This window comes from Penaeus japonicus, unplaced genomic scaffold, assembly GCF_977035675.1.
Source record: "Penaeus japonicus unplaced genomic scaffold, GWHDUDI00000001_assembly GWHDUDI00000011, whole genome shotgun sequence".
Classification (NCBI taxonomy): domain Eukaryota; kingdom Metazoa; phylum Arthropoda; class Malacostraca; order Decapoda; family Penaeidae; genus Penaeus; species Penaeus japonicus.
In genome coordinates, this window is record NW_028234413.1 from 784,170 (window position 1) to 799,169 (window position 15,000).

The window sequence follows — 15,000 nt, forward strand, 5'->3', positions numbered from 1 at the left end:
ATGTTGCAGTTATCTGGCAATTTAGTCTATATTTTGTTATCGTTTTTTAGTATTATTTGAATTTTTATTTTCCCAGCAAAAACTCACACTTGCCTCTTTGTTCCTGCAGGTGAAATTGACCGGTGCCTGAAAAAGGTCGCTGAGGGCGTGGAACAGTTTGAGGACATCTGGCAAAAAGTCCACAATGCCACCAACAGTAACCAAAAGGAAAAATATGAAGCGGACCTTAAGAAGGAGATTAAGAAGCTCCAGAGATTACGAGACCAAATCAAGTCCTGGTTGGCCTCGGGGGAAATCAAGGACAAGTCTCAACTCCTTGAAAATCGGAAGTTGATAGAGACTGTAAGTTCATCATTTGATTGTGCTCTATAAGTTTTATTTGATTGCGTGCAGTAAACAAATGTAAATGTGAAAGTGAGAAGGTTATCTAGATTCGAACTTCTCTTGAGTGTTGTAATGCTTGCATGGACCTGTCATCCATTTTAGAAGGATGCAGAACTTGGATAAAGATTTTGTTTCTCTGGAACTATGCTTTGTTTATAAGAAAAGTAAAATTTATACTTTATGTAATGTTGATGGTAGAAGATTATAATAACTGTTTCCTTTTAATTCAGTTCTGAGTTTAATTCTATTTGTGAGTTCATGCATGTTAATATATCTAAATTAAGAGAATATATGATTTGATATTGTAAAACAGTTTCACCCAAGGGATGGGACACAACTTTCATTTCAATTACTTAGTTTTTTAAACCTGTTGATATATTGTTTTTTTGTTTTTATGCCAAGACGAATGTAAAGTAAAGGATGAATTCCTGAGTGATTGATTGTCAAAAAATCAAAATTTGTCACATGATAGTCAACAAATTTCCAAGAGTGAATGAAAATTATATGTGAAATGAAGGTGTGATTCTTTGCATTAAAGCTTTAAAACAACATCACTTAAATTTTGTGAAAGAACTGGTGTAGTAGCAAGTAGTGTGCATATGATTTGAGTAGAAAATAGTGAATATCAGAAGAAATATCTATGAAACTACAGGTAGAACTGCATGGAAATGTTAATGCCCTTGTTGACATTCTGTAAGTTTCTCTTTGTCTTGATTTATGTAATGGTGTTTATTTATTTGCAAAGTGAATTATTATGACTGTGTTTTTGTAATTAAAAAAAGTTTTCTTTGACGATGGCGTTCACCTTTCCGAATCAGCGTCACTGTCATTACTGTTTGTTAAAAGGTGAATGTTTATATTTAATCTCGTATAATCTTATCACATGAAATGAGGAAGTATTGTAAAACATTTTAGACCACATATTTGGATGTTTGAGGCAATTATTTGTTGTGGTGACTTTTTAACATGATTACCATATTCAATTCTTTTAAGGCATAGATGAGATTCTATAGCTTTATAGTTAAATGAATTGAAGCTGCCTTTTATCAGGCAACATATGCTAAAGTTATTTCATCTACCATTTTCCTGTTTTTTTGTGAATGCAAATATCTGTCAGAGTTCATAGTATACATTATCGACACAGACACTTGGCAACCACATTTAATCTTTAATGTTATTGTATTATTGATTGTAGACTATATTGATATATATTATTTTTTTGTTGAGCAGTTGAGTGTCATGTTTGTGATTTGACCTCATGTGTGCATGTAGTGTATTACATGATTTTTCTCATTTTTGTTTGTAGCCTCATGCACTATGCATGAAAAACAAAGTTTGGTTCCTGTCTTCAGAGGATACTACCCTCTGATTTTAGATGATTATAGGAAGAATTTCAGGTGATGTTGATGGTGGGGATAACTCCAAGGATAAGAAAGAAAACCCTTGGAATAACCTTCATGACACATGACTTCTTTGGAAGCTGTGACCTGCATTTTTAGTGATGCAAATGTTCACAACTCAGTAACTGAATAAGAAATTGGTGTTTACTTTTAGACATGAAGCAAGTGTCTAATTTTAGTGTGATCCTTCACTTACACACTTACAGAAGCTTTCATTCAGCTGATCTTAGCAGTTTAATGAAAGAGAGGTTGTAATATGTACCGATTGAAAAGCTAAGTCATCGTGTTCATAAAGAGTGAGTGTGTGTGTGACAATATATATATATATATATATATATATATATATATATATATATATATATATATATATATATATATATATATATATATATATATATATATATATATATATATTCACACACACACACACACATTATAATGATTTATTTCCATTAAATCAGTGTTACTATTGTCAGTAATATGGAGTTAATGTCTGAGTCAAGAGTTTGCACCAACTTAACCCTCTCTGGACGGGTGGTACAGTACTGTACCGCTCATTCAAAAGGCCAGTGGCCAGGCGGCACAGCATTGTGCCAGCCATTCAATTGATTTAGGCCTAATAATTCGAACGCCCCAGCATTGTGACATTCAAGGCTAGAATGCCCCTGTCGTGGATGGGTTAACCCATTCGCGCCGGTTGACTTGCTATCATGAGGTCGAAAAATGTCCCCGGACCCGGGGAACGTCATGAGACGTGGTACACTTTCTGGCCACGGCCCGGGAGCCCAGTAGTGACGCGCTGAAACATCAGCAATAGATCGCTAGATTGTTCTCAAATATAATAATTTTACATAATTTCTTAAACTCTATTATTTTAGTTTAGGTGTTTGAGTGTCATAAAATGAGACATAACGTTAAAAAAATTACGTCACAGAAAACTACGTGATCTTGATGACATCATGGTAAATTGTGCTTCTTGACCGGTTGAATAGAAAGATCCGATTCAAAAACTATTGTAAAATCAAATGTGTTTGGCCAAGAAATGAAATAAAGTAAAAAATTACTAATGCAATACTGTTGATTACTCGTGATATCATGACACGTTTTTACATGTACATACTCATATGTATGTGTATGATTATTCATATTATTGTTCTTTTTGTTTTGGTAAAAAAAAGAAAAAAGTATTTAACATGTTTTTTGATGCCCTGCTAAGAGATTGCTTCCACTTTCCTTTGATATTTTCACATAGAAGTGAAGAATATAGTCAAAGTTCAATCAAATAAAACTAAATAGGCATTACTGTAACATGTTTTTTGACTAAATGAGCTCCTCTGAACATGGCAATATATTTATGTGCCTTTACAATGTAAACGCATTCATGAAAACCATAAGAATAGGGTGGGTAAAAAACGCTCTGAGAGGATCAATGCAGCCCCGTGCATCAAGAAAACACCCCGGCACAAAGCGTTGTGCGCTTGTTATCTTCCCGGCGTTAGCAGGAGTAGGCAAAAATACATCCCGTCGTGAATGGGTTAAAGTTTCTTTTGGAGTACTTGTGTGTGGCCAGTACAAATTTCTTTATCCTACTTAAGATATATTTTAATCTACCATTGCCACTTGACCAAAAATACCCACACACACAATGTAGACTTCCAGCTTGTAGCCCTACATATCTTCAAGCATTTTTCATAGCTCTCTGCTGGAGTCATTTCTTGTCTCGCTAAGCCAGTTAAGTGTAAGACTTTTAAGCAAATTATAATTGGCTGAAATATAACTAGTATATCTTACTATCTGTAGGAGAACTTTGCTTTCAGTCTTCTGGTGACAGCAGCTTTATCTTGACTCTAGAAATATGACCTAGGTGTTAGGATAGCCAGAGTACCTCTCACAGTAAGCTTTCCAACATGTTTCTGTTTTAAAGTATATTGATTTATTTCCTTCTTTTCTTTTCCTTTCTTTTACTGCTATGCATCTTACAATAAATAGTCTTTCAGAAAACATTTTTGCTAACTATTAGTAAGAACAGCGAGAAAAGTAAGATAGATAGATGTAGTAGGAATAGAAGGAAAATAGAGAGGACAAAGTGGACAAGGAAGGAAGAGGAGGAGAAGGAAAGTGAATTAGAAAGAGATGAAGGGAAAAGAGGAGAAAACATATTTCTTAAAGAAATGTTTAACCTCAGGTCGTTGATTTTGTTATAAAGATGCTAATGAACCTACCACACAGGCAGCATATCCACACACCACATAGTGCAATGGTTAGACCTGCTGTATTGAATGAAATCCATACACTGCATGGCTTTCCTAGTTTCATGCCAGGGAAGTAGTCCGCACCCATCGATATCATCAGCAAACTTTTCTCTTTCGTTTGAGTCCAAAGGAAGAGTTATTTTATCATATTTTTCATTTGTTTGATAACAAATGACAAGTTACAACAGAATTGAGATATTTTGTTAGATATATAGACACCTCATTTTATCATTGCTTAAAGCAGATCATCTTATTTGAAAGATGATTATACAATCTACAATTTGTTAACTTCTTCTGTATGATGGCTGTGTAGTGGCTTTGAGGTAAACTGAATTTGTTGATGTGGAAAATGCCAGAACATCAGCTTGGAGGGGTTGTTAGTCCAGGGAGGCTTCTGTTTATCTTTGCAAATTCTGCCTTTTCCTGGTGGGATGTTTGGTCAGCAACACCCTCCAGCTTCGTTGTAAACCCTGATATCCTATTTTTTGAAACTATTAGTCTAAAGGTGAAATCTTTTGGAGAAGGAACTAGGGCAAAACTGCTCAACATTATTTTTTTTCCCTCATTTCAACGACTGAATTTTAATAATAGACAGACATAAAGACAGCTCTCCACACTGTGATGGTTGCAAAAAGTATCCCCCACATGATGTTGTTGTATACCATTGATTCACTACTATTATGCTTAACCTCTTGTACCCTGTTTCATTGCAGTAAACAAGTGACTCCTGTCATCTTTAACCCATTCACGCCAGTTGACACAGTATCGCGCCATAGGAATATTTCGCTCTCGCCAAATGACATCCTATTGTTATGTATGCGTATACTCATAGGAATTTCATTAGTATAGACACATTTTACCTCAATTGTTAAAATTGTGTAAGTAAGTACAAAAACCTCCTGCATCATCGTGCTAGGAGAGATCTCACGCTTGATCACTGCGTATGCTTATTATCTAAAATGATCTCCCATTAGGCAAATATAAGCCCCAGTGTGAATGGGTTAAATCTCTTAATTTACTAGGTTGCTCATAGATGTCATGGGTGACCTCCTGCCCTAAGCCAGAGTACTAGCTTGGAGGGGTTGTTGACCCAGAAGAACTATTATCTACGTCTCAAAATTCTGTATCCTGCTGAGGGGATATTAGGCTGATACTACTGTCTGGGTTTGTTATGAGCTTTGACATCCTGTTTTGGGAGAACCGAAGTCAGAGGGTTAATTATCTAGGAAGCATCCTTCATGTGATAATTGTAATCTGTAGGCTGTATCACAGTTTCCCCTACAGTAATTAGAAGCTGGATGAACTTATTTAATTCCTGTCTCCAGATACTAAATAAGAGGAGGATTTTTGGAAAACAGGATGCGTTAAGAACAAAGCTGATGCCATCCGTGAAATTGATTTTCAAGAATTAGGCATTATATGTAGTTCAGTAGTGTAATTTTCTTTAATAATGGGGTGGTTTTGGCCACACCTGGACATTTCGTTGGACTATCTTGTAATGGCGAGGCCTAACACTGCGAGTTATTTGTTTGCTAAGGCAGTGGCCAACCACTTCACCCTCTCTTTTTGTGTCTACTTCTCCCTCTTTGCATGATCCTTTTGAAGAAAGAAATTAAATGCTGTTGACGGCCATATACATCACATAATTGTTTCATTACGTTTTTCTTTTTGTGTCTGTAGAAGCCGTTGAGTTGATTTTTACAATAAGATATGGCAAATTAAGTAGATGTATTATCAGTACTACTATATTTCTTTTTCTCTTCGATGTGAAATGAGTTGATACAAAGGATAGTTATTAAAAAATTGTTTGATGTTCTGGGTGTTCATTATTTTCAGTTATGTTATAAATATCCTAAGTAATGTTGCACAAATTTTCATTATGCTCATTGAAAATTGGTTAGTTACATTTTGAAAACTCCTTACTTGCATTGTTTATTCTTGAATACATTTTCCATCTAAAATTTGATAGATGAAATGAGTGGTCCCTGTTTTTGCAGTGATTTGTTTGCTGTATATAGATGTGGCTACAGCAGGATTTAACATTTGGCAATTAGAGTATTGTCAAAGCAGGGGATGGTGTTAGAACAAAGACGAGCATGTCAATTATATTTTCCAAGCTATTTATATGTTCTCAGGAATGGATTAATTGGAAGTATACAAAATAAGGCAGATTAGATACCTTAGTTCAGATAGTTTTGTGTTCATTGCTTTGAATAGAGACTGGCATTGAGAAGGATCATTCATGGAGGAAGGATTTATTTAACCCATTCGTGCTGGATGACGTGCTGGATGACGTGCTGACACGTTTCGTGGTTTTTGGGTCAGACGCCGGTGACGAGATATCCGGGCAAGGCCGATGCTCGAGGTGAGCGAGCGGGCAACCCAGGCTTGCAGCTTGTGCGCCCAAGAGTCTTGAGGCGTTAGGCAGATCTAAAAGATACTTTCTTTAGGGTTATTGCAGAGGAAGGGGATAGAGGTATTAACCCCAATACAAGCTCTTCATAAGTACTGTAAATATGAGGGTATATTTTGCAAGATCAAATAGTGTGAATATATTATCCAATTGCATGGATAATGTGATGTTATATCCCCCCAGAAAAATTAAGCAGGAAAATGGAAAAAGTTACCCTATTCTCTATTCCAATACTTTTTTTATTGGAATTTATTGTGGCACTAAAACCACAAACTACAATTGATTATAATGTAATATAATTAGATATATGTATGGTAGACTGTAGACTTGCGTTGACAGGAGCCACTGTCCAGATATTTCCCCTTTCACATGACCAGAATTTGAATAGTTCTATTCCCCACCTATTCTTGAAGTATTATAAATCATTAATCTTTCCATTAAAAGCATTTTTGTGGGGTAGGATCATTTTCTTACTGTGTTTTTCCTTTTGTTAAAATAAACTATTTGTTCCTTCAGTTATGAAAACTGATTATACCAAGTGCAAATTACTATTACTTGGCTCCTATATCAGAAGAGCCTCATTTTCAAATCTAGTCTATTATCTTATGATATATATCTATATGTATATGTATGTATATATATATATATGTATATATATATATATATATATATATGTATTTACGTATTTACGTATATGTATATAATGTATATAGTTTTTTTTTCTTTTGAGGAGGGGATAAGACATGATAGCTAAGGAGTATTTTATTTGAGATCAGTCTAATTTTTTATAAATATATATTATATATATATATAAATATATATATCTATATATATATATAAAATGTATATATGTATATGTATATGTATATGTATATTTACTTATTTCCCATAAGAACACAAAAGTGAATTTTGATGATGTAATTTTGTTCGGGTGAGATTGGTTCAGCTTCCCCAGAGTGCAATATTCAACAAGAAGATGGCAAAACACTGGTGATACAAAGAAAATATTAATGAGGTTTTTAATCAATGAAGTTGTGAGGGAAAAGTCCTCGTAACTATGAGTATAGATTGCGAATTGGGTGTTGAGAAAGGACATTTCTGATTTCGTGGGTGCTAGCCAAAAAATAGAGCAACAAGAAAAATGTTTTCTCTATGTTCCTGGCTGAACAAAGATGCCCAACAAGTGTTTCCCAGAAAACCAGTAAAATTAGTGCAAGAATTGATATTTTGAGGACCTTTTGATAACATGTGTCTACTCAAATGAAAATGTGAACAGTGAAACTAAATGAGTTTTGTTAGTTTCTTATCTGACATTAGTAAATGTCTTGGAAACTCTTAAATGTTCATCCATTTTATATTATTGGCATCTGTGATTTGATGATATGATAAAAACTGAAAAATGATCCCAAATATTCACATGAACTATCACCAGTTGGTTTTTAGAGATTGTAGATGTTAGTGACTTAAGAGTGAACTCAGTGTTTGTCTAGATTGTGGAAAGTAGAGGAAACGTTATCTATGTGATACCCAGATTTGCCTCCCTGCTACTTTCACCGAGTGATCAAGTGCTCAAGTGATCCAAGTGTTCAAGAAAGAGTAATCATATGGCCTTATACAAATCATCTCATGGCAGATGATCTTTGCATTATGGTACCATTATGGTAATCTAGCTGATTTCAGTTTTTACTGATTTACTGTACAAAGCCTCACTCTATATGAATGAGCTTATTTTAAATATTCAAAGTTTAATCGCATTAATAGACTTTGGATTAAGGGCATCCTGTTGATTTGGTCATATAATCTTTTTAGTATTGTGATGGTAATATGGATTAATTAACCCATTACCGACGTGGCTGTTTTGGCACTACATAGTCTAAACGCTGGGGTATTTCAAACATAGCCAAGCGCTATGCACACGATTATCTGGTGCTCTGGCCATATGGAAAGCCATGACAAAGTATATCATCCCCAGCGGCTGGTACTGCCACCACTTGAGGTGATATCTTGTCACTAATGTCACCATTAGTGACAAGTCACCATCTAGTCACCACCAGTACCATTCTAGTACTCCCACTCTTGCTTGGTAGGATTGCACTTGCAAAGGTTGTGCATGCATGTCCCAAGCTGGAGCATGGTTGATCTTACGAGGGGCATTCAGTCAGGCAAGGGCAGTGCCGTAGCTGCAAGCAGTGGTGTCCTAGGCATGAAATAGGATTGACCACCAGTTCCTTTTAAAGTGTTTTTAGGCAATACCTCTCTTAGTGAGATATGAGGATCCATATTGTCTTCATTATTGGAATGTGAGAATTGATTTTTATCAATCAATTAATTCTTTCTATTGTTCGTTAACCCTTTGATGACAGTGCTTCACACCTGTGTGACACGGCTAAATGCCCGATGATGGGGCGACGCACCAGTGTGACGTTCCTCATGCAATATTGCATAGGCCCGGCGTAGGGTGTTTCCACTGATTGCTGGGCCAGCGGGATAGGGTTAAAGGTTGAGTCTTCAACATTGATATGCCCTTGTAAACTTCACCTATCAAAAGGTTACTTCCTTTCTTAACCCACTCATGCCGGGGCGATTCAGGCTTTGCAGGGTCGTAATGCTGGGGTTTTCGAACGTATAAGCCTGACGCCTGAACGCGCTTGCACACGATTTCCTGGTGCCCACTCGCCACTATAAGCCTATTTGGACGAAGTATATCATAACCCCATGGTGCTGGTTCCGCCCAAAAGACAGGCATCTTTGCGTACATGATGCGATATCAATCTGGTTTTGGCACTAATTTCAGAATTAGTGCTTCACAAGTTTCCATGCCTAGTCGGCACCAGTTCCATTCACACTTTGCCCACTCGGATCTGCATTGGTAGGATGTTGCTAATATTCAGCTGGTAAAATATTTTGCAACTAGCATATCTTCTCCAAGATTTACAGATTTCATGCTAATAACAGCATGAAGTGTGATGGAAATTGTGTGATTTTTTGTGATTTGCTTTTTTTCAGGAAAACCTTGGTTTGGCTAGTAACTAACTTTTACCATAGAAGTGAAATTGCTACAATTGTATCTGTGGGAAGTGGGCATAAATAAGTTTCATATTTGCTTTCCACGGATTCCTTGATAGTTTTTTTTAAGTTCTCATGTATTTTCAAAGAATGGTAAAACGGGTATTTTCAGGAAATAATGTGGGTTGGTATTATGGGTAATTTTCTCTAACAGGAAAGTAGGCAATTCGTCTTTTGTATCAGGGATTAGAAACGGATTAAGCATTAGTTTTTGAAAAGGCTATGGTTTCTGGAATTGTACCTTTTATGGTTTGCTAAGGACATTACATAATAATTAGTTACAATGATGATAGTTAGGATAATAATAATGTGATGAAGATGATAATGATGATTAACCCAATGGGGATGGGTATCATGACATACATAACACGGGAGCTTTGGCCTGATATTAGGTGTCATGACGTACATGGCATTCAGGGATTTTGGATCACTGTCCTATCTTATTGTGCTATGAGTTAAGATTGAATGATAATGACAATTGCATTCATAGACAATTGCAGTCATAATTAGTGTAATTACCTTAATATTAAGCAAACTAACATTCAAAACCTTGATGGCACCACTTTCTCCTAGCACCAGCAAGAGAAAGAGCCTTGGATGGCACCCATCCACGGTCTCTAACAAGCACTATCTTTATAGAGCGATGGTACACAGCAAGTTACCAAGAGGGAAAAGTCTAGATATGTAGTGTGAAGCTGCCTTCCTCTGAAATATAACCCATCCTAGAGACTGGGCAAGAAAATCTATACCCCAGCAACAATGGGTTAATGATTTTATTAATGTTATTATGTTTATTTGTATCATTTTCCCTATAATTCTCATCATAAGTAGTAGTAGTAGTATTACTATTATCATGAAATTCCAATATTACTCATTATGGTTTATAGTTTTTTCTGGATTGGTGTTATTATTAGTAATAGAATTGATATTATTATTGTCATTATTATCATGTTACTATTATTATTTTTTTATTTCACAATTATTATTGTTATTGTTATTGACATAACTTTTGTTATCGTTGATAAAAAAAAGTGACAAGATCCATCTAACTGGATATAATCCTAAAGGTGTTGAAAGCTTTTGATGGATTTTAAAGCAAATTCATGTTTAAGAATATAATGGCTCAGTGTTAAAAAACTAAATGTTTTTATTTTTACCATATGCTGGAACCTCAACTTTTTCCACTTGTTATTGTTGTTGTTGTGGCTATTGTTAACCCATTGGATACTGGTGACATGAACGTGCTGACATTTGAAAATTTGCCGAGGTCTGAGTGGTGTGAAGGTACTGATGCGCAGAAATCTCAATTTTTTTTTGCTCTTTTTCTTTCATGATTTTTCAAATTGCATTGAGAGTAATAGTTCTGTTTAGTGGCTGATGGTTGAAATTGTCATTACCATCACTATAACTACAGCAATATTCACCAAAATAGGCCTAGATTAACCCTCTCTGGACGGGTGGTACAGTACTGTACCGCTCATTCGAAAGCCCAGTGGCCGGGTGGCACAGTATTGTGCCAGCCATTTAATTGATTTAGGCCTAAGCGCTCGAAAGCCCCGGCATTGTGACATTCAAGGCTGGAATGCCCCCGTCGTGAGTGGGTTAAAATCCCAAACATGGATAGCGCCACTCTCTCCTGGTTACTACAGGAAACAAAGCCCTGAAGAGCACCCATCCACAGTCTCAACCAAGCACTAGCTCCGAAGAGCATCGACACACAATAAGATACCGACCTCCGGCTCTAAAGTACAGGCTGTGCAGGATGTGGAGTCAAAATAAGAGGAAGCTGGATTAGACCATGTGCAGCAGCAGCAGTGCACTCCTGTTCAAGTATGGTTTTGTGCTGTGGCACTTACAGCTGTGAGCACAGGTTGCTTTCCTCTTTTCCATCTCTTTGTTTTTTTTAAGTAGGGACAGTTATTTCTTTTGTATTTGTTTGTCCTCCTTTAAGACTGTCAAACAGTGTAGACCATAATGAGTTGATGTGGACTCTTTACTACAATTTAGTATATTACAATATTGAGAAGGCCCGTCAGATGGCACATATAAGGCTCGTAATGCGATAAGACACAAAATATTGATAATACAAAAAAAACAAAAAAACTCATTTATCATGATGATGTGTCGTGTGATGCTCTTTCATTCTGAAATGAGATCTGTCTGGTGTGCCACACAGTTGGCACTAGTGTCTACCTCGTGGCAAACAATAGATACATGCCCCATATCCAACAGGTTGATGATAATGATTATTTTATGACTGTTATTATGAAAATCAATGTTATTGTTATTATTATCATTATCATTATCATTATCAATATTATTGGTACTATTTTATTACAGCTTACGGTTATTATGATCATTACTATTGTGGTTATTATTATTATTATAATTATTATTACTGTAATTATTATTATTATTATTACTACAATTATTATTATTATTATTATTATTATGCTTATTATGATTTATTATTATCATTGTTATTGTTATATTTTATTTTTGTTATTACTATCATTAACCCTTTGACGATGGTGCGTCACACCCGTGTGACACAGCTGAATGCCAAATAACAAGGGCAACACACCAGTTTGACATTCCCGTTGCAATATTGCATAGGCCTGGCATAGGGGGTTTCCACTTATTGCCAGCCCGTCGGGATTGGGTTAACGTTATTAATATTATTATTAAGATATTAATTCTGTAATGAGGAAAATTATAACTATTGTCAATACAGTTATTATTGGTGATATTTATATTATTATTATTATTATTATTATTATCTTTATTATTGATCATTATTTTCATTGTTACCCACTCATGACGGAATGTATATTTGCCTAACTCTGCTCCCGTTGGCAAGATAGCAAGCTTGCACTGCTTCTTACTGTGAGATTTCCCAGGGCTCGAGGCCTTGGTGAACCTCTCAGAGTGATTTTCACCTGCCCTATTATTTGGGGTGATAAGAAGAGGCTTTTGTATTTTTCATACAATATGCAACTACTATGTGTATATAAAATGATAACCATGTAAACTCTGTATATACGGGGAGAGTCCATGAAGTGATAAGGTCGTCATTGTCGTGAGGGAAATATTCCAGTGACCTCATATCACATCATCCTGCGTGAATGGGTCAAGGGGGTTGCCATGAAACAATGGTACTGGGGGCAGCTTGGGACCATTAGTAAGGTCCACGGGCTAATGGGTTTGATCTGTGCTACGGCCCAAGGTTAGGAACGGTATCCAGATGGGGTATCCAGAACTCTAGCGGCCCCACAAAAATTCTTCTAAAGAGGACACCATCCTGTACCTTGTCTTTGTGGGATTTTTTATTTTTACTATGATTATTCTTTTTGTTATTATCATTGTTATTGTTATTGATATGTATATTATTATTATTATTATTACTATAATTATTATTATTATTATTATTATTATTATTATTATTGATAATATTGTGATTATATCCCTTAGCATTGTGTATACATCATGTTGTTTAAACTTTTACTTTGCTAGGTTTATTATCAATACTGTTATAATTATTATTGCTTTTGTTGTTTTTGTTAGTTTTATGACAATTTTATTGTTGTTTCTGCTGTTGTTATTATTATTTTTATTTTTATTATTATTATTATTATTACTATAACTATTATATTTCTTATATTATTGATATAGTTATTATCATCATTATCATACTGCATCCTGAAGCAGGAGATTGCCTTTATATGTTTGGGCATCTGGTGTACTGTCAGGATCAGGCACAAGGAAACTCCAGGTTACTGCCATGATGCCAGTTGTGGTATTGGTGAATGCTAGGGGTTAAAGTGTTTAAAGCTCTGTTATAGGTTGATTGTGATGTGGTTGCCAAGTTGTCGATAAATGTCTACTACATGATTGATTTCCAAGTCCTCTTATTATGGTACATCTGAATCTAGCACTTTACACAACAATCACAGACTTCTGAACTTAGCCTTTACCCACACATGTACTTAAAAGTTCCGAGACTTCCCATGAACCTAGCAGAGATCTGTAATGGCTGTTCCTCTCCCCTACAGCAAATGGAAAGATTTAAAGTTGTAGAGAGAGAAACAAAGACCAAAGCGTATAGTAAGGAGGGCCTCGGGGCAGCACAAAACAAGGATCCAGCCCAGCGGGAGAGAGAAGACCTCAACAATTGGCTCAGTTCCTCTATAGACACGCTAAATATTCAGGTAAGTTGACCTTCGGTGTTTTCATTTTGAGTTCTCTCTCTTTTTATTTCTTCTTTTGCCTCCTCTGAATTGTTTAGTAAAATTCAAATATACAAAGAGGTATGAATGAGACTTTCACAGCATAATTTATATAGTCTCATACTTTTTTCTACATCACATTGTACTTCAAAAATGTGAATGTCAATGTCAGTGGTAGTTCGAGAACAGCACATATATTTACTGTGAAACACTATCGATAAAGAAATTAAAAATTATTAGAAATGAGAAGGTTCATAATACATTTTTATTCTCTTGCTGAATTTTTATTCACAAATCAAATAGGTTTCGATGTATAGTTTTTGATAATTTCTAACTCTGACTAAAATGTGTCAGATTCTATTTGTTATATAGATTAACATTCTCATTCATCTAACATTCACAGTCAAATAAGAAATATCTGTATACAGATATACATTATAGTTTCCCTTGAACGCTTTACATGTTCTAGTATAGTTTCTTGTTTGAAATACTAAATACAGTAATGTATGAAACCACATATAAGATGATTTTGTATTTTCTGTTATGCAGAAAGTTTGAGCTTCTGATTTTACTCTAAAATGCAATTCATATTACACAAGGGTATTCTGCTACGTGATTCACATTAATGAATTATTATTATTATTATTATTATTATTATTATTATTATTATTATTATCATTATTATTATTGCTTATGATGTGGTTATGATGATTCATATGGCACATGTCAAGTACTATGATGAAAACTCAATGATTGCCAAATTAAGCAATTGATTTCTTACAACCTTTACCTTTTTATACTTCACTTTTTGAGGTTTATTGATTGATTGATTTTGTATTTTACTTTATATTGCACCCATTTGTTTGTTTTAAGAATTTCTTTTTGAAGAAAGTAAATTTCATTGAGTTTAAATGATGTTCTCTAGCAATAATCAATGTAGAAGATATGTTTTTGATGAAATGCTACAGGATTTCTTAAATGGCTGTTGTGATGATTATTATTGATAGCTTAATAAGGTACACTTTGATAGTCAGTGAACCATCCATGGTCTTCAACATTTCATTTCGGGAAGATGTGATTTATGATTACTGTTTTCTTAGTGCCAAGTGGGAAAAGGTTGAAATTTTATTTATGTCAGGGAAAATTTGTAGACAGGTTGGTGAATCACGAGAGGATAATAAGTCCAACTGTTTTCTTTATTTCTCTTATATTGGTCTCAGTTTTCTAATTATTAAAGAATAAACATTTTCGGTTTGTAG

At 35.0% G+C, this 15,000-nt stretch overlaps 1 protein-coding gene across 8 annotated transcripts in view; it reads left to right on the forward strand.

Annotated features, from left to right (window-relative positions):
* Positions 1 to 15,000, forward strand: part of Not3 (CCR4-associated factor Not3) — a 45,076-nt gene that overhangs the window by 7,316 nt on the left and 22,760 nt on the right. For all 8 annotated transcript variants that reach the window (XM_086541489.1, XM_043002332.2, XM_043002359.2 and 5 more), the window contains exons 2-3: positions 110 to 342; positions 13,568 to 13,723. In XM_086541489.1, the coding sequence (XP_086397615.1) occupies positions 110 to 342; positions 13,568 to 13,723 (389 nt within the window). The remainder of the gene's footprint in view (positions 1 to 109; positions 343 to 13,567; positions 13,724 to 15,000) is intronic.